This window comes from Strongylocentrotus purpuratus, unplaced genomic scaffold, assembly GCF_000002235.5.
Source record: "Strongylocentrotus purpuratus isolate Spur 01 unplaced genomic scaffold, Spur_5.0 spur5_scaffold_14, whole genome shotgun sequence".
Taxonomy (NCBI): domain Eukaryota; kingdom Metazoa; phylum Echinodermata; class Echinoidea; order Camarodonta; family Strongylocentrotidae; genus Strongylocentrotus; species Strongylocentrotus purpuratus.
Window position 1 is genome coordinate 20,270,323 of NW_022145599.1, and position 19,399 is coordinate 20,289,721.

The 19,399-nt window shown below is 37.3% G+C and overlaps 1 protein-coding gene across 2 annotated transcripts; it reads right to left on the bottom strand.

The window, feature by feature from the left end:
* Window positions 1–6,746: 6,746 nt before the first annotated feature.
* LOC100888337 lies at window positions 6,747–17,061 on the bottom strand. 2 transcript variants are annotated; one of them, XM_030984426.1, is made up of 9 exons: window positions 16,842–17,061; window positions 14,919–15,119; window positions 13,592–13,705; window positions 12,421–12,753; window positions 11,518–11,790; window positions 10,430–10,537; window positions 9,154–9,597; window positions 7,899–8,635; window positions 7,352–7,404 (listed from the first exon to the last, which is right to left on the bottom strand). In XM_030984426.1, exons 2-8 carry the CDS (start codon window positions 15,073–15,075, stop codon window positions 8,097–8,099), a joined length of 1,968 nt encoding a protein of 655 aa, XP_030840286.1. In that variant the 5' UTR covers window positions 15,076–15,119; window positions 16,842–17,061; the 3' UTR covers window positions 7,352–7,404; window positions 7,899–8,096. The 2 variants fall into 2 exon arrangements, with proteins under 2 accessions (XP_030840287.1, XP_030840286.1); XM_030984427.1 differs by lacking the exon at window positions 7,899–8,635 and having other exon boundaries at window positions 6,747–7,404.
* Between the last annotated feature and the right edge of the window lie 2,338 nt (window positions 17,062–19,399).

Here is a 19,399-nt window from a genome sequence, read left to right on the forward strand (position 1 = left end):
GTTCTACCAATTCAAAGTGATAAAAGTATGTAAAGTAGTACAATGTATTTAAAGTTTAAACCATCAGTACTAACTGGGGTGAAGGGTATAATTATACATTAGTAATTACAAATCAAAAGCCAAAGAGGTGATTTCATGAAACATAAACCGTCCAAAATTTGAGCACGAACAAAATACTGAGAAGTACACAACGTTTTTAAAATATACCATAAATAATTATATACAATTACCATAATAATTACATATAATTCTATCACTGCTAGTGAAAGGACTTGGAATTCAAATTAAAAACAAATAAAAAACAGCTTTGAGAGATCACAATACTATTACTTGACATAATCATTATGTATTAATCAATTAACATTTAAAAATTCAAAATGGTATACAGGATACAAACGGTACAAGCAAGGGCAAACATATGAGGGCATAACTAAAGAAGTTGAATTCAGAAGTTGTATGAAGTAAGAATGGAGAAAGCATGCGTCTTTTCAGTTCGTATACGAGGTAATGTCATGTGTGTAGAGTTCCGAAGATTGCGACCAGTGATTGATTCTCTACTTTGTGGCAAGAGATGGCGATGGTCAGGAGAGGTTAAAACTGATTTGGCAAATTTAGTTGCTAGTTCGAGACGCCTATTACTAAGGGATTCTGGTTTTAAAGTTTTTAGGAGTTCACTATATGGCAGTAAATTTGGGTAAACGATTATCCTCAAGGCTCGCTTTTGAATACGTTCGATGGTTTCAGCCTGAGCCTTCGTTATACCAGTCCAAACGGGGGCCGCAAACTCCAGTACCGGGCGAATGTAGAGCTGATAGATTGTCACCAAATCTTGTGTGTTGACCCCATTCCTTTTTAACTAATTGATGATGAACAATCTCCTCGACGCGTTTGAGATGATGCGATCGAATTGTTGATCCCACTTGAGGTTAGATTGGATGATGACCTCGAACAACTTAATCGCGGAAACAATCTCCAGGCTAGCTGAGTCGATGAGCAGATCAGGAGGATGCTGTGGAGTTCGGAGAAAGGAGACTTGCATAGCCTTGCACATAGCGGCATTCGGGATAACATCATTTTCCTGACACCAACTAGTAAGGCAATCGACGTGACACTGTAATTGGGACGGTTGAAATTTGTTAATGACCTCCAACAAAGTTAGGTCATCTACGTACTTCCAGCAGTTCTCAGTCATCTGTGCAGCATCGTTGGCCAATACCAAAAAAAGTACCGGGCCCAAACGTGTTCCCTGCGGCACTCCACAAGTGATGGATCTCTCCTGGGAGGTTGTTCCATGGTAGCGGACAGTTTGCGTTCTCTAAAACAACAAGCTACATAAAGTAGGGATGATAGAGCGATCTACTCCTAACCCAATCAGCTTCTGGATCACAATCGCGTGATTAACGTGGTCAAACGCCTTACTGAAGTCTATTGTGAAAAAAGGTGAAAAAGGCAACGGAAAACCACTTCACTATTATTCCAAGAACAATCATGATGAACCACAACTCTAAAGCAAAAGGCAAAGGCGTGAAGGGGGCTCGTCTACCTCAAGGGACAAGCACCTCGCCCGGTAGGGTGTCCCATGGGCGACAGGTGGGCCCCGACCGTCAGCCAGCTACTGTTCGCAATAGGAATACCATCAGAGTTGGAACATGGAATGTGAGAACACCGTATCAGAGCGGCAAGCTGGAAAATGTTAAACAAGAGATGATGAGGCTAAATGTCAACATATTGGGACTAAATGAAGCAAGATGGCTGAATAACGGCGACTTTGTGATAGATGAGTACAGATTGATTTATGCAGGCGGTGAAAAGCATGAAAGAGATGTTGGGTTACTGATGGATCCAGATATCTCAAATAGTGTGTTGGGACACTGGTGTGTAAGTAATAGGGTGCTCCTTGTGAAATTACAGGGACACCTTTTTAACATCTCAATCATAGTGGTTTATGCACCAGCGGCAGATAGTGCTGACGAAGTTATTGAAACCTTTTATGATTCCTTAGATAAAGCTAAATCTCAGTGCAAATCGAATGACATTGTCATTGTCCTGGGAGACCCGAACGCTAAAGTCGGTCATGGTACAGAGGGCAAAGCAGTATGTCCGCATGGAATTGGTGAACGAAATGAACGAGGGGACAGATGGGTTCAATGGTGTGAGGGGAGAACATGGTCATCACTAATACTTGGTTCAAAGAATGAAAGAACACCCTAGACGAGTTAACACTTGGAAGAGTCCTGGCGACATCGTCAGAAACCAGATGGACTATATTACCATAAATAGTAGATTTAAAAGAGCAGTGAAACAATCAAAAACATATCCAGGGCCTGACTGCGGGAGTGATCATGTGCCGGTGATATATACACTTCAGTGCAAATTAAAGAAACTCAAGAGACCAAAAGTTGTGAAAATATTGGATTTTAAACAGCTGAGTAAACCGGACATACGTCAAGAATATACTGTACAAGTAAAGAATAGGTTTAAGTTGCTCATAGATGAAGGTGAAGAAAGCACGTGGGAGACGATGAGAAATATTCTGGTAGAAACAGCGGGAGAGTATGTGCCGAAAAAAGAAAGAAAAAGAAGGAACAAATGGATGACAGAGGAGATTCTTTTAATGATGGAAGTTAGACAGAAAATTGGAAATAGACAATGCAAGAAATATAGGGACACTTTTTCTGACTCACTCTGTATTTCAAGAAACGGGGAATTTCCGCGGTCAACCAGAGCGTTCCAAAATTAGTCTCCTACTCAGCCTGTGACTGTTATCATTGTTTCTAATAAGAAAATAAAAATTATCCGCCTATTATTAAAACTTTTGGTATAAATTGTTTTACATACTTTGAGATCATCATTATAGAAGCATAATAACATGGCTTTAGATGAAATGCATTTTTCATACATCATCTGATGTTATGCCTGGCTCGTCTCTGGCAAGACCTAGCCAGCTTGGCCCTGGAAACTGAGATTTTATCAATCATATGACTATCCAGATCCTCGCTAATTCAGATTTTACAAGCTTATATATTCATATCAAATGCTATTGCAAATTCTTCCCAAATCTGATCACATATCGTGTAGTGTGCGCCGGGCCTTCATTGTTTTTTGTTTATTGGTCTGTATGTTATGTAAGCAATTTTGCTGGTAAGCACTTTTGACACTGTACCCCCCCCCCCTCCCCCTCTTTAGCGGAGAACCTTTATTCGCCAGCATTTAAACTGTATTAGCCGCTCGTGATCATTTTTTTAAATTAAATTACAAAATTATATACACAAAGTGAGTCTGAACAAGAGAACAATGTTACCTGGACAACGTATGATGTTGACAACACAGTCACACATTTACTCCAGCAAAGCATCGTCTGGGCAGGCATGCATGACTCACAACTTCGCGGGGTACGAAATGTGCTATTCAGCACTTCTCATGTGAGCACATCCTATGGTACCAAGCAAGTACATGTTTATTTGTGCCATGTGTATATTTATGTTTTCCTTAAAAATACCTGAACAAAATAAATTGGTAAGTCCCATTTTGTGATACAGTTGGTCTGCACAGCCGATCCAAAGTGTTGTCTCGGAGACATCGATTTCTCTCTCGCTATCTCTATCTATCCCCTCACCTAAATATCTATTATATCAACCTATCTATCCACTTATCTATCCCTTTTTTTCTATCTCTCTCCCCCACTGTAACATGTTGTATTTTGTTTCATTTATCTTTATGTCTCAGCCTAGCGTATGTATATTCTTTTTCTTTTTTTCCTGTATATAAGTCAGTAGTGTAATTCAGTGAACCTACACGCATTAAGCCTTAAACTTTTAAGAAGGTTCACTTGCAATTTTTTATATTTAAAGATATAGACCGGTATTGTTAAAATTGCGGTTCAAGGGTTTTGGATGCAAAATATCCATTCAATATTGTTTTAATATTGCCTTCAGAGGTTTAGATGGCAATACTTCAACCTAAGTACGCAAAAAAAAATCAGAAATATATGCCCAAATGTTCAATGTGGAAGTGCATTCGCGATATCTATCCAGGTCGGATCGATATGATAATTTACCAAATATCTCAATTAGTAGGCGATTTCCCGGCAAAATATGTATCATCACGTATTAGTCAAAACATATTCTTTCACACGATTGGTAATAAGAGCTTCCATTTCATTTTTTGAGAGGGAAGCGTTTCCAAAACTGGTCTATACCTTTAATGATCTATAGAACGTTTTTTCATGTTATTAATTAATACGATTCAGTATTATTTATTTCTATATTACTTAAAGATATGTAAATGTTTTGTAAAATGTATTACGCTTTGTTATTTTTTCCTGAAATATGAATAAAAGCAACCACGCAATCAAATCAATCGATTGTGAGAATGGAATGTATCATGCGGTGTGTTGTCGGTCTCGTATCGGTCTCGTCGGTATCATTGCATGGGAATCTGCATTTTATTGCAAGCCTTAACCTTCGCATCTTCGGTAAATGTCAACAATCAGTGTTTACACTCACAACTTCAACAGCCACTGATATGTCAGACAGGTTCCAGTATCGGCCGACAAGAAATAGTGTTAGATGATATTGTATAAAAGCCTGTGACGTCGCTATTGCAAGTGCACCTATGTACGGTAAAATGCACAATCCTTTGAGTATTATGCTCATTTCAGCTTGCTGTGATATCAAAAGAGGCATGCACAAAAAGATTTGGGGATTTGTATAGGCGGGGCTTATCAGGCTGTGGTAAAATATGAGATAATTCTAAAATATATATATATTTATTTTGATCAAACAGTCGACAGTTTTGCTGATACAGATCTGCACAATGTACATGAGCATTGCATGGGTCACCTTTAAATAAACCTTGTGTCACCTTTCACATATATTTGATACTCCTACATCACGTTGGAAAGATAAACACGCTACAAGAATGAAGTGCGAGGGTTTTGTCACATTTTTATTTCACCAAAAAAGAGGAGCTGAAATCATGACTTTTGAAAGTACGCAATTGAATATTATCTAGAGAATAGAAACATGTGAATTTCAACAGAGTAACATTCGGCTGTTTTCACCGATAGCTGAGTGCTGATAGAGATAGTTGTACTGAACACATCGCTTTGTCATTCATGATACATGTACTCGTACTTTTTTCCTTGTATGATCATTGAGATTCCAATTTTCCGAGAACATGAAATTCCCGTCTTCCTATGAGGCGGAATAGACAAAAACATATTGATCCCTTATCACAGCGGTATACTGAATTTAAGCAATACATACAAGCCAAATAAGATAAAATGAACATTCTATGAGATAATAAAGTGACAACTCGTACCCTTTTATCCTTATATGAGCATTTAGATACAAACTTTCAGAGAACAAATCCCCGTTTGGCTATTATACGGCATTAACAGAAGATACACTAACTACCATCGCGGTATACCAAATTTAAGTACATGTAATATAAGCAAAATAAAGGCAACTTAACATTATATAAAACAATATCATATATAGCAACAACACCAAAAGAAAGAAAAACAATCCTGAATATATGTATTATTTATTGTATTGATATCGCATTATATGCATTTAAGCAGTTGAGTAGCTATAATTGTTCCCCCCCCCCCTCTTTATTTTTTAACACCACTCTTTTGATGAAGGACTTGTGATAAACATGTATATTCATCATATAACAATAATAATGAGATCTACGTGTAATTTTGTCACATTCGAAACAATAACCGGGAATCTGTACAATTGATAGACCACTTATTGACACAACATAATGTTAAATTGTTATACTTTTTATATACTTATACAGTAGAATGTACGCGTGTGTAGATTGAGTCATTACCATGGAAATCAACCACGGATAGAATTTAGATTAGTTCAATCGAAAGGAAGAATTTATAATCCATCCACTTTTTCTGAACTGAATGAAATGTACAATGCCGTTATAAAGTTACACATTTCTATACATCACAGGGAAATACCACTGTTTTTGCATACTCTTCATACGCCATTTACATCTACATATAACTCCGTCAACTTCAAGAAATAATGTAAATATTAAAAGGCACACAAGTTCTTTTTTTTTCCCTTTAGTGTAGTCAGTATAATCATAATGGTTAGTGATAAAATCCTGTTTCCCCAAAATGTATTCCATCAAGAGAGAAAGTATATTCCACTGTTTTTTTTTTAGCAACAGGACATGGAGAATCGATTCATTTATTGATCATGAAGTATACAAAAACGCGTAAAAGAAACGAGTTATTTCAACGCAAAGCATTCAATGAATCTTTTGGCACATTACGCTTACTAAATGCTTAGGTTTCAAATGGGCGAAATACAGTATCACTATTATTATAAAGTCGATATAAGTATGTCGTGAAAATGTTACATCATCGGTAGTTGTATGCTTTACGCTCACGGTACAGTTCTTATTGTAACGTTTCCATACTCTAATGAGAAGCCAATATACGCATTTTATGCAAAGCAGTTCCTAGTACACGATCAACAGTGAAATAATACACGAATATATATATATATTTACATTTACTCTCAGCAATGCGGCAGTCACAAGCGTTATGTTTTCAGGAAAATATCATCAAATCGAGTCAAGAGGTACATGTATTGAGTTTTATAGTCTACATTACACTAATTTATTGTAATGTAGACAAAAGCAAATGAAAGCCCTCCAAAAGTTGTTTAAAAAATGGAGGAAAAAGATTGCACTAGGCTGTTCTTTATAATGGCAAGGATAACGATTTGGTTAACCATAAGGATAAGACGTCACATAAAATAGTGTGTGTTGAGTGGGAAGGAAAAACGTTGATATATAAAGAATGACCTTAGGCGAAAGTAAAATGACCTTTGATGTATGCACGATGGCCTTTGATGTATTCACAATGACCTTTGACATATGTACAGTGTCATGTAAACAGGGTATAATGATAACAAATCACGTAATTTTGTGAGTGATGAGTGGGGAGAAATGATTATGTGTGCGTGGGGGGGGGGGTCAGGGGTTGCAGTAATTACTTGTAACAGATGTGAAATATTATCCATTTCTGCGCCCTCGTCGATTTTACCTCTTCTTCTCCTACTTTCGATTCCTTTTTAGTTTCTGCTGGTTATTACTTGAACATTCCTCGGAGGCTTTTCATTAATGACCGAACGTCGGCAGTATTGTTTTTGGGCTCAAACCGCGCTCTTTCGAAGAAGATGGCAAGTCGTGTCATATCTTCATCTCTCATTTCTATTTTTCCTGGGACCTCCAGGCTACCGCATCCGATCACGGTGTCAACGAGCTCAAATGTCAAAGGTTGTAACCTCCTGAACGATTCTATCCTGGCATTAAGGATCTTTGGTTTGCAGTCGCTAAAATCATGGACAATCAAAGCCAGCTTCTTCTTTCCTAAAATATTAAAGAAGAAGAAAAGGGTAGATTTTTTATTATCACCCACTATCGTTTCAAAGACAACTTCAAACTCTGAACATTGATTTGTGTTTATATTCAATCCAATTTCGGTGTCCTGATTATTAAATTTGACGTCTTCAGCGATTCGCGAACGAAGGTAAGTTGATTAGAGTGTGGAAAGATTATATGGAAGCTAAAGGTTACAGTATCAACTTTCATGAGCTAATGCATGAACCATATTCTGGAGAAAGATCCCTTGAACTGGTAAACTAGTCGTGAAAAAAGTTCGTCTCTATTATGTGCGCGGTCCCAACAACACTTATGTCAGAATTTGAATTATACATAATCATGACTGTGTACCAATTGAAATTGTCAAAATAAACATATACAGATTTTTAAAAAGATAACACTTTGCATAAAACAAGCTTAAACATTGGAAACAAGAAACAAGAAATCTATTACGACGTCATTTAAAAAAAGTATTAACTTACCAATTATATCATGGCAATATTGCAGATATTTTTCGTAGAGAGCATTCAGTACATTGGTGATTGAAAACTCTCGATTTTGTACCGAATGGCAGAGGACCATCACATCAACGGGGTCGTTTGACGGAAACCTGAATGAATCAATGTCTGCGTACGGTAGGCTCCGGAAACGGACGTCGGCGATCACATAAGGCTGTGCGGCTAGCAACTTGGTAAGCTGGGACATGAACCCTTTGACGTTCTGCTCGTAGGTGCAAGAACAGAGATTGAGATTGAGATACGACGTGGCGATGGTGTTGACATTAGTGGTGCAGATGTGACAGTCATTCTAGAAGCCTTGGGCTGCTGGCCAGGTGAACCTCGGTTGTTTGCCGCTGCCGCCGCGTCTGATGTGCCTGGTCTTTGCTGCCCTATGAGTGATGCTTCCCTCGGTGTATTTTGGTTCCTTTCATCCATGCTAGCTTGTGGTGTCTGGTGAAAACCGCCGGATGTGCCTTGCAGGCTTTTTATTAATGATTGATCGTCGGCATTGTTCTCGAAGAAGAAGGTTGTAAGTCGTGTCATATCTTCATCTCTTATTTCTATTTTGCCTGGTTTCCCCAGGCTACCGCATACGATCACGGTGTCAACGAGCTCAAATGTCAAAGGTTGTGACCTCCTGAACGATTCCATCCTGACATCAAGGGTCTGTGGTTTGCAGTCGCTAAAATCGTGAACAATCACGGCCAGCTTCTTTTTTCCTGAAATATTGTAGGAAAATGAAGAGGTAGATGTTGATTTGATCTACGATCGTTTCACCATCAAATTTAAACTCTCATCTGTAATATCTTTTTTTCGAGCCGATTTCTATGTCCTGATTAAAACATTTGATGTCTGCAGCGACTCTTGAACGACGATAAACTAATTAGAGTTTGGAAAAATTAAATGAAAGCTAAGGTTACAGTATAAACTTTCATGAGTGAAAGCATGATCATTATTTGGGAAAAAGGACCCTAAAGATGGTAGGTAAACTAGTCGTGAGGGAAGATCGTCTCTATTTTGAGTACGACTCCATAACACTCAAGTCAGAGTTTAAATGTAACTTATCATGAATATGTACCAAAGGGGAAAACAAATTGTAAAAATAAACAGATAAGATTAGGAATTTGATGAAACAATCTTGAACGTAAGAAAGAACGAACAAGAAATCTGTCAACATGGATGGAGCTATAACCGATATCAAAATTACAACGTCATCGTTTAAAAGGTATTAACTTACCAATCACATCATGGCAATATTGCAGATATTTTTCGTAGAGAGCATTCAGTACATTGGTGATTGAGAACCCTCGATTTTGGACTGAATGGCAGAGGACCATCACATCAACGGGGTCGTTTGACGGAAACCTGAATGAATCTATGTCGTTGTACGGTAGGCTCCGGAAACGGACGTCGGCGATCATATGAGGCTGTGCGGCTAGCAACTTGGTAAGCTTGGACATGAACCCTTCGACGTTGTGCTCGTAGGCGGAAGAACAGACTGAGATTGAGATACGACGAGGCGATGGTGAACTATGGGTGTGTGCCGCTGCCGCCAAGTTAGATGTGCCTGGTCTTTGCTGTCCTATGGGAGATGCTTCCCTCGATGGATTTAGTTCCCTTTCATCCACGCTAGCTTGAAGTGTCTGGTGAGAACCACCGGATGTAGCTTTCTTCGTTTGACCTACAAAACAGACATTATTAACGTTATATTTAGAAAATTATATTTACAAAATTATATTTCTTGGTTCTTGTTTAAGAATGTTTAGGTAGCCCATCGCACAGCTCTACAATCTGACTGTGATTTTGAAAGAACATGCAATAGCACGTGATGATCAGTCAAACATGTACATGTACATTTTTAATAACTGAAATTGTAATATTGATATGATTACACTTATCTCAATCTTAAAGGATTTCGTGCTTTCTTGCAGGATAAAAAAGAACAATCGGCTCAGAATCGCAGTGATGTCAGATCAGTACTGCGATTGTTTACGATTTGAGGCCGAGTCGGCTTCTTACTCGATCGAGGGCTTAAATGCAAATAAATTCTGGTTTTTGGTGTTCTCATTCTTATCTATAAATTATATCATGGAGGTGGGCTTAAGCAAGAGGCTATGAAGAATCTTTGGTGTGTCGAACGAACCTTCGTTCATGGACACTTGGACAGTTGGTTCACTGTGTCGGATGGCGGATTAATTATTTTCCGTTGAAAGAATCACGTTTAATCTCGAATCTTTTCGAGAGATAAGAATTCGACATACTGCCATATTGCGTACTGATACGTTCTGACATCGTTTTAATGATTTATAGCAGGAAAGCCCACTGACAGGCGTCTGTTGGTCGATATCTCGGGAAAATTGAGAGCTTTTTTTAATTTGGTGAATTACTGCGAAGGTGGGACAGTTTAATCGCTGTTACGTACATGCTCGCTTGGCTGGGTTGCGTTGAAGACTGCCTTTCATTCGCCAATCGCTTTTTATTGCCATTCTGAGCTTCGGCATTGCGAAACGTACCATGACCGTTTCGTTCAGCTTCACTTCGATGCACGCTAGATCCTTCGGATGTGCTATCTTGACTGCCCCCTACCTGCGCCTTAACTGATTCACAGAATAAGTAAAGAGCTTCACAGAGAAAAAGAGAGAGAAAAAGATACTGTATATATCATACATGACACACGTAATATACAGGACAAGATTACAGGTGGAACAAATCGGACATGTCAATACAGCTTCATGACATGCGACTTTTATCGGAAATTAAACTTTGCTCCCCCCCCCCCCCCTCCCCGAACAAGGGAACAACATTTCAGGCCTGACAAGCATCAACTACCAACAACAGATAGACAGGGCAATTGTCCAACCAGCTATCGATACTTTAAATATTTTTCGTCACATTCAACATCTTTTTCGCAAAGCTGTCGGAGCTTATTCTGGATTCCCCCGTTAATAAATGAATTAAAAAGATATTTATACTGGTATGGAGGTTTCTTTTATATATTTATATCTACATTTCATTCACTTTTAAATTCAATTCAATTCAACTAATTTGATTTCCATAACTCAATCAAAACATGAACAAAAATTGTCAACATAAAATGAATATCGATTGATGAATATTGAGACAAAAAATTCTAGTTTATTTTTTGAGGCAAAGGTTGGGGTAATATGTCAGGCAACCATAAAACTGTGGCAAGAAACGGACACAAGTTCAGGTAGAATTTGTATTGTGATTGTGTACCACGAGGGTCATAAAGGAATTGTGAGTTAAGATTAGTGTATGCATCAAAAGCATTCAAGCATCAATTTGCATCACTGTGAACTCTGCTGGCATGTATTTTGCCCAGTGAATGTCATCATTTGCTATATGAAGTGATTGTCAATAAATCGTCAGATCACATCATTGCTGGTAGCGCGGTTTTCCAGGACTCGTTTAGTCGTTAGTGGATGAGGGTTTAGAGCGGATAAAGACAACTTTAGTTTCATAAATCATTGACATTTTATGGGCTATGTTTGTTAGCCTTTGTTTATGAATTACATATAATGAAGAACTAAAAGAAAATCACAGCAGAAAAAAAAACAGATTTTGTCCATATGTAACTTACTGGAATACGCCTTTTTCAATAAGCTTGGATTCGCAACCATTTCTTCGGGACATTTTGACGCATTCTTCAGGAACTCAAGGAGCTTTTCTCGGTCTACTTCTTGCATCTGTTCTAGGACCTGCTCTTTCTCCTTGATGTGTCCACATGTTATCTGAAGGCTGGTAGTCTCGAAGGCCTTTGGTTGCTTGTACCTGAATGAACTCATGCGAGATGATTGAACTGTTTCTCTCATATCATCAAAGTCATGGACGATCACCCCCATCTTGTTCTTTCCTGGAATGTCAGAAAACAGGATTTTTCGAAAATAGAAAAAAATATTCCAGAATTTTACAACATAGAATTGATTATATGGACATTATGTTGTCGTGAACTTTTTAATAATCACAAATTATTTTGTTAACATGATCGTAAACAATGCCCCTTTTCAGACCTATCGAATTACACAGAATCGCACACACACAAAACATTATCAATAAAGAACAAATGCCACACTACGAACTTCTGGGGCGTCGTTCGAAGGATGTCTTGAAAATTGCACACCCCTCCCCCCAGGAAAATCTCTGTTTTCAATCTTTTACATTTTGCTCTTTATCGGCAAGTCCAAAAACTTTTTTTTTTTTGTTCGTTGAAAAAAATAATCTGTGAAGGGAAGAGTTGCATATATTTAGAGCCACTTCCACTTTTTACCTTTGCCCTTGTCGCCATTTGGAAAATAATTTGGAAATATGACGACCCTTTTGGGGGAATATTCAGCTAGCTTGTCTGCAAATGTGGTCAGACAAACCCTACAATCCAAATGATCTCGCGACATCCCTTAATTCACCATCTTACAAATCATGCAAACAGACTTTCCTGCAGTGCATCACCTGCAAGACGTTCTACTTAGGAAGGATCAGTGATTACCTACGACCCTCGCACAGTATGGAAGGTACTCATCGTACAGGGCATCCATGACGTCTGTGATTCTAAACCCTCTGTTGTTGATGGAGTGGCACAGAAGCATCACATCAACTGGGTTTTCCTTTGGAAATTTATAATGATCGAGATCGTTGTACGGTAGCGCATGGACCTTCACTTCTTTGATCAGTTCCGGATGATCTTTCATGATATCTCTCAAGAAGTACACAATGCCTTGTACGTTGAAGTCATACGCCGATGTACACACTGAGATGGATACAGGAATTTCTTTGATGACATACTCAAAGAGGTCCTCTCCATCTTTCTCGGTAGGAGTATCTAAAATGACATTTATTATGTGAATATTTTTGAATGAAAGTACGACTAACCTGTACTGATATGATACATGTAGTAATTAGATGTTAATAATCATGTGTGACAATGGATTAAGGAAGAATAAAAAACCCGGGAAAATCGAGATTTTGTGCGTATAAATCATATCGCTAAAAATGTTATCATACCGCAATAGCAAAGTTCTTTCTCGTTCGATAGTGCAAGAGTCATGCAGTATTTTATTTTGTAAATAAATTTTGTGGAAATTTAACATAAATTCATGCTCAACAATCACGCTTACATTTTCAAGTTGGAATTCGCTTCACTTAGCAGCCACGATAACTGACCTTTCATAAAAAAAAATTTAATACACCTTTAGTAAATATGTATATATATATATATATATATATATTTATATTTATTTATGTATAATCGGGAGCGCCAGGAGTGTCAAGTCTGACAGACATGAGCGCTATACTAGAACCCACTATTATTATTATTATAATAATAAACATTATTATGCCTGCTTCTAGATACATTTACTTCATTATGTTGCTGTATGAATTGGGGTCTTCATACTTGGTTTTTCGATTTCTGATTACAATAAAGTTATCAAGTATTGCTTAACAGACTTCTAGTGACTTCATTTTCATATAAATGTTTACGTCATGCCGTCTCTACAATCAATGAAAAGTAAAAACGGAAGAAGGAATGCACACGAGTACATGTCTACTTTGCAATATATTAAGGGGGTGACAACTTTAAATCGTTGGTTGCCTACACGCCACAGAGGTTTAACGCTGTTCACTATTAAGTGTGAGAATGTTGGTCAATTCAAACCTACCTGGATTCGACACAGGTTCCGCCTGCTCTGAGACTTCTGAATTCGAGGCATCTGTCTGGTCTGTCTTCCCTTGTGGAATATTGTTATCTTCAGTGGCATTCAGCTCCTCGAACTCTGTATCCAAAAAGTATCCAAGCAGAAGTTAGCAGACTTCTAGGGACTTGATATTTTTCTCCAGATTGTCGCATAGGCAACAATAATGTTTGAGTATTTTAAACTATTCTTAATAATTTTCCAAATGGAATAAATCACCACTAAATGAGAACTGTTCAGGGACTGATACTCACAGCAACATCACTTCAAAAGATTCAACAATATTTGAATATAATTGTAATTAAATGTGGTAAGAGATCGTCATGCAATTAGTCTACGCATAAGGGGGATATTTTGCCACGCTTAGACAAATACCCTCAAATTCGAAATATGATGAGAAATTCCTGACGTGTTTGGACTAAACTTATCAGGCCACATGTGTGAGTAGTCCCACATACCTATTTTTGCGTGAAGGGCCAGTGCCCTTTAACTAGACCGAGTCAACTTCGTATCATTTTGACGATTACAAAGTCCTACACTAAATACCTATTCTTATTTACTACATAACCAATCTGTCCCAATTATTGATTTCATAATACTGCATGTCTAGAGCTCTATTTTATCTTTAAACGGACAATAAAGTCACGTAACAACAAAAATGATGTTCATTCCTTTAAAAAAATACTTTTCATTTAAGGTGTAAACAAAAATACAAATATTTTGTTTAACTCAAAGTGATTTTCAGGAGAGTCGGTATCCGAATTGAAGCTCTCAATTTCTTCACTTAATGAAGGAAGAAATATACCACGAACAATAAAATGGCAGTTATATTTAGAGTTTAAGCAGATTAAATGATGGAAAGAAATACAATTAAAGTTGCTAATGTTATCGGTAAATTCTTATGAACAAAGAATTGAATAAACCGTCCATTCTTTTACTGCGAACAATAGTGACAGTTGCAAAAAAGAACATTTATGGTTATGTTTAATACTCAGATTATTGCAAAATGATGGAGAAATATGCAACTACTTAACTTGTCTGGTCGGTAAATCCTAATGAGCAAAGAATAGAATAAAGAGTCCTATTTTTCTTTACTATTTTGATTATGTTATATATCATTAAATATCGAGAAATAACACAACATTGATTGTCTTGATTATTCATTCTAATGTCGGGGTCGGGTCGGGGTACAATTTTCATTTTGAAATTATGCAAAAGTAATTGCACAGCTTATATTCACGTATGAATTCAACAAAGTTAACAATCGCAGATAACTCAAGCCGAATATGCCCACCTTCAGGACCTTCTGCCTTGATACCATCAGCCACATTTTGGACTACGCCATTCTCTGTATCTCCGCTGTCTGCAGCCCGCATATTTTCTTCCTCTTTGGTACCATCTGTTTCATTTCCTTCTCCGTTTCCCTGCATTTCCTCGCTGTTCTTCTCCATATCCGAATGAAATTACCACGTGTTCAAGGGAAGTAACTCTAGCTCTAGATATAAAGAAGAACGTATATTCATTTTTGGTAAAATTTGACTCTATTCACTAACATGTATAAAGGAAATTAAGCTTCAAATTTATCATAATTGGTATACGTGTACTCTGCAATCATTATCTAAAAGTAATTTATAGTCCAAAAGGAAATCTAAAATCAATCTAAAAGCAATATTTGTCAAATTCTGACGGGAAAATTGGATGAATGATTTCAGTGAGATTAAAAAACAAACAAAGAACAAAAAAATATCAATGAATTTATACGAAGATCTAATGACAATTGCTGAGCTTTGTTATCTTGCATACGAATTTTGATCAGTCGACACATTAAATTGTAATATTTATATGTCAACCGCTTAAAATCTAGACCCTTGTGTCCTTATTTCCTCTACGATCCACTTCTTATCACGTCTCTCTCCCTCTCTTTTTTTTATTCTCCCCCTTCTCTCTCTCCACCCCACCCCCTCTTCTCTCTTTCTCTCTTTCTATTTCTCTCTTTCTCTCTCTCTCTCTCTCTCTCTTTCTTTCAATGTCCTTCTATTTGAAGTTTGCGAGTATAAGTTTTTACCGGCGTTGTTTTCCTTCTGTAAAACCACAATATGAATATTCCTTTCCTTTTATACGATTCAGTAGCTTCAAAATGTCAACCATATATTTTGTTCATAATCACCCATAGGGAGGGAGCCCTGCTCGCCTAATAAGGTATACAGGGATGTGCTCCTACTTTCAGTCGCTTTTGGGGCCCCAAAAATAATCATAAACATGGGGAATGATTTCTACGCTTGAAGCTCTATAAGTATGGACCAACTTTTAGTACTCGGCCTTAATCATGGATCACTTTTTTTCTTCAGAATAAAAACACCTCACCCTAATTCTCGCTCAAGTGCAAATCCCAGATGCAAACATTGAAATCATTTCACTTTTCCATCGAAAGTCCTGACCATGGTTACACTTTTATTGATCCTTAATGAACCTTAGAATTAATGGGTACAGGTTTGGAGACTTCAGTTGTACACCCCAGTATAAACCAAGTCTGAACCCCCCCCCCCCCCAACCCCTCCACTCCTTCCCTTTTCCGGGAAAATGATAAAGAAATCAATGAATAAAATCAAATAATTTTTTTTTCTTTTACACGGTTATTTTCCGAAGCGTTTTCTCTGCACTAAACTATTTGACCACGTTGGCGAATACCTGCCATACAAAAGAGAGGAAGGTGCCTGGCAAATGCAAACAGAACAACAACAACAACAACAAGTGCAAAAAGTGAACGAGCCATAGTTACAAAGATTTTGTTTACATTCAAATAACAATATTAACATGGGATTGGTAAAATTGTACCAGAAAGAGACTGCCAAGCCCTTGAAAGATTACTTTTACATGCTCTGTGAACCTTGACTGAAACATTATGTTTATTTTTCAACCGGAAATATGTATGAGAATACTACCGGATATTCCAGGAGCGTATACCGTGGGACAACAAGCAAGAACAACAGAAATCCTTAAATGATGTACAGTATTATTCATTATTATTGATTTATCTATTTCACTGTGAAATATGATAATTATCTTGCGATAAGCGAACACAACGTCTAATATGCAGCTGTCTTATAATCATGACACAGCCAAAGAAGCTGAAAGTGAATATAAATAATATTATAACGTCCCACACATAACAAATGAAAAATACAACGTTTAATAAGTGTGTCTACTGTCTACTCACCCGTTACATTTCAACGGTCAGTTGAATGAATCTTTCGACGACTATGGCCTCCCGTTCTCCGCCTCGAATAAAAAAATAAGTACCAAAACCCATTTATCATTAATCGAGTCGGTGAATGTACACAACATGAACGTTTTGGTAGAGGTCTATGCACATTCACAATCGAGGGGTAGCTACGTGTGTACCTGTGTGTGCGCGTTCTGCGCGAGAGTCACCTCGATGACCTAATGGGGATTCCCCTACGACGAAAGGTTATCCTCTACCGTCATCTTACAGCATTCCAAAATTAGTCTTTCACTCACCCTGTGACCGTTAGCATCATTTCTAATAATGAAATGAACATTTCCAAATATTCACCTGTGGGTATAAATTGTATAACTTCACCTCATCATTAGAATTATGAAGTAAAATTTACAAGCCTACACCTGTTTACTGATGTATTTTATAAATATATACATATTTCTCTCCCGAACACCTGGTTACGATACTAATCGCTTGACTTTTGTGTTTCTTTGCCTTCTAAGCATAAAAACACGACTTTAAATGACATGCATTTTGCATACACTATCTGATGCTTTGTCTGGCAGGTCTCTGGAAGGATGTGGGGTTGTCAAGATGTTTCTTTTTTTAAATCGAAGCATGCATACATTAGTGTATCCGGGGGTATTAGACTACGTCGCGTTAACTACTCATGGTCATTAAGCGATAATATTTAACAAAAAAAGAATTACAGAAATTATATACACAAATTGGGTCTGAATAAGAAAAAAATGTTACCTGACCATTGTCTGGGCTGGCATGACTCTCAACGTAACGGGGTCCAAAAGGGGCTATACAGCCCGTTTCATGTGAGCACGTCCTTTTGTACCAAGCAAGTCAATGTAAATATGACGCAATCTGTGTCAATATGTGCCATGGGTATATTTATGTTTTCCATACAAATACCAAATTAATCGGTAGGCCCATTTTGGGGGTAAAGTTGGCCTATGAAGCCGATCAAAATTTTGTCTCGGAGACATCCATTTTCCTTTTTTTTCCCCCTGAAGAATTGATTTTCTCATGTCATTTCCCAGGTAGACACACCAACAAACCGACTCCAAACCGACTGATTCTTGGCTAATATCTATCGCCCCCATTCCTCTCTCTCTCTCTCTCTCTATCTTTATCCATCTGACCACCTTACTATCTATCTATCAACCTATCTATCCACTTATTTATTCCCTTTTCTCTCTCTACCTCACCTTTTTTTTCTCTCTCTCTCTCTCTCTACCACTCTTAGATGTAACATGTTGTATTTTGTTTCATTTATCTTTATGTCTCAGTCTGGTGTATGTGTTTTCTGTTGTTGAATTTTCCTGTATATCAAGTCAGTAGTTTAATTCAGGGAACCTACCCGCAGCAAGCCTATAGCTTTTAAAAGGTTCACTTGCGATTTTTAATACCAAATGACTTACATAACGTTCTTTCATGATTTTAATTAATATGATTCAGTATTTTTTATTTCCATATTACTTAAAGAAATGTAAATGTTTTGTAAAATGTATTATTCTTCGTTATTATTTGTATGAAATATGAATCAAAGCAACCAACTAATCAATCAATCAATTGGGATAATGCAATTTATCATGCGGTGTACTGTCGGTCTGAACCTTCATATCTTCAGTGAATGTCAACAATCATTTGTTTACACAATATCTCACAACCTCAACAGCCATTGAAATGTCAGACATGCAGGTTCCAGTTGTATCACAAACAAAATTAGTTTTAGATGGTATTCTGCGAAAACATTAGATGCTATTAAATTGCAAGTGCACCTACTTCGGCTTTTTTTTTTAGCTTGCTGTGATATCAAAAAGGGCACGAACGTGTTAGGGGATTTGTATAGGACGGGGCTTGGCAGACTGACGACAAATAGCAGATAATTGTTAATTGTATATTTATTTTTATCAAACAATCAAAAGTTTTGTTGATTTACAGACCTATACAGATCTGTAGAATGTACATGTGCATTGCATGGGTCACCTTTAAATAAAAATAATGTCACCTTTAACATATGTTTGATACTCCTTTACTTCGTTGGACAGATCAACACGCTACAAAAATTAAGTGCGGGGGTTTTATCACATTTAATTTCCACACACAAAAATGCAGCTAAAATCATGACTTTTCAAAGTACGCATTTGAATATAATCTAAAGAATAGAAACATGTGAATTTCAACAGAGTAAACTGGGCTGTTTTCATATTTACTTAAGTGCCGATATAGATAGTAGTTGTACAGAACACTTCACTTTGCCATTCATGATACATGTACTTGTACTTGTTTCCTTGTATGACCATTCAGATTCCAATTTTCCGAGAACATACAATTCCCGTCTTACTGTGAGGCGGAATAGACAAAACCTACTGATCCCTTAACACAGCGGTATACTGAATTTAAGCAATACATACAAGCCAAATAAAATAAAAGGAACATTCTATGAGATAATAAAGTGGCAACAGTTTACTTGTACTTTTTTTTCCTCGTATTAGCATTCAGAGAACATATCGCCGTCTTGC

Coding starts and splice junctions, on each gene's coding strand:
- LOC100888337 (XM_030984426.1), bottom strand. CDS start 15,075: ATGGAGAAGAACAGCGAGGAAATGCAGGGAAACGGAGAAGGAAATGAA. Junction 12,754..13,591: donor GGAACCTGTGTCGAATCCAG/GTAGGTTTGAAT, acceptor ATGTCATTTTAG/ATACTCCTACCGAGAAAGAT. Junction 8,636..9,153: donor ATATTGCCATGATGTGATTG/GTAAGTTAATAC, acceptor ACAATATTTCAG/GAAAAAAGAAGCTGGCCGTG.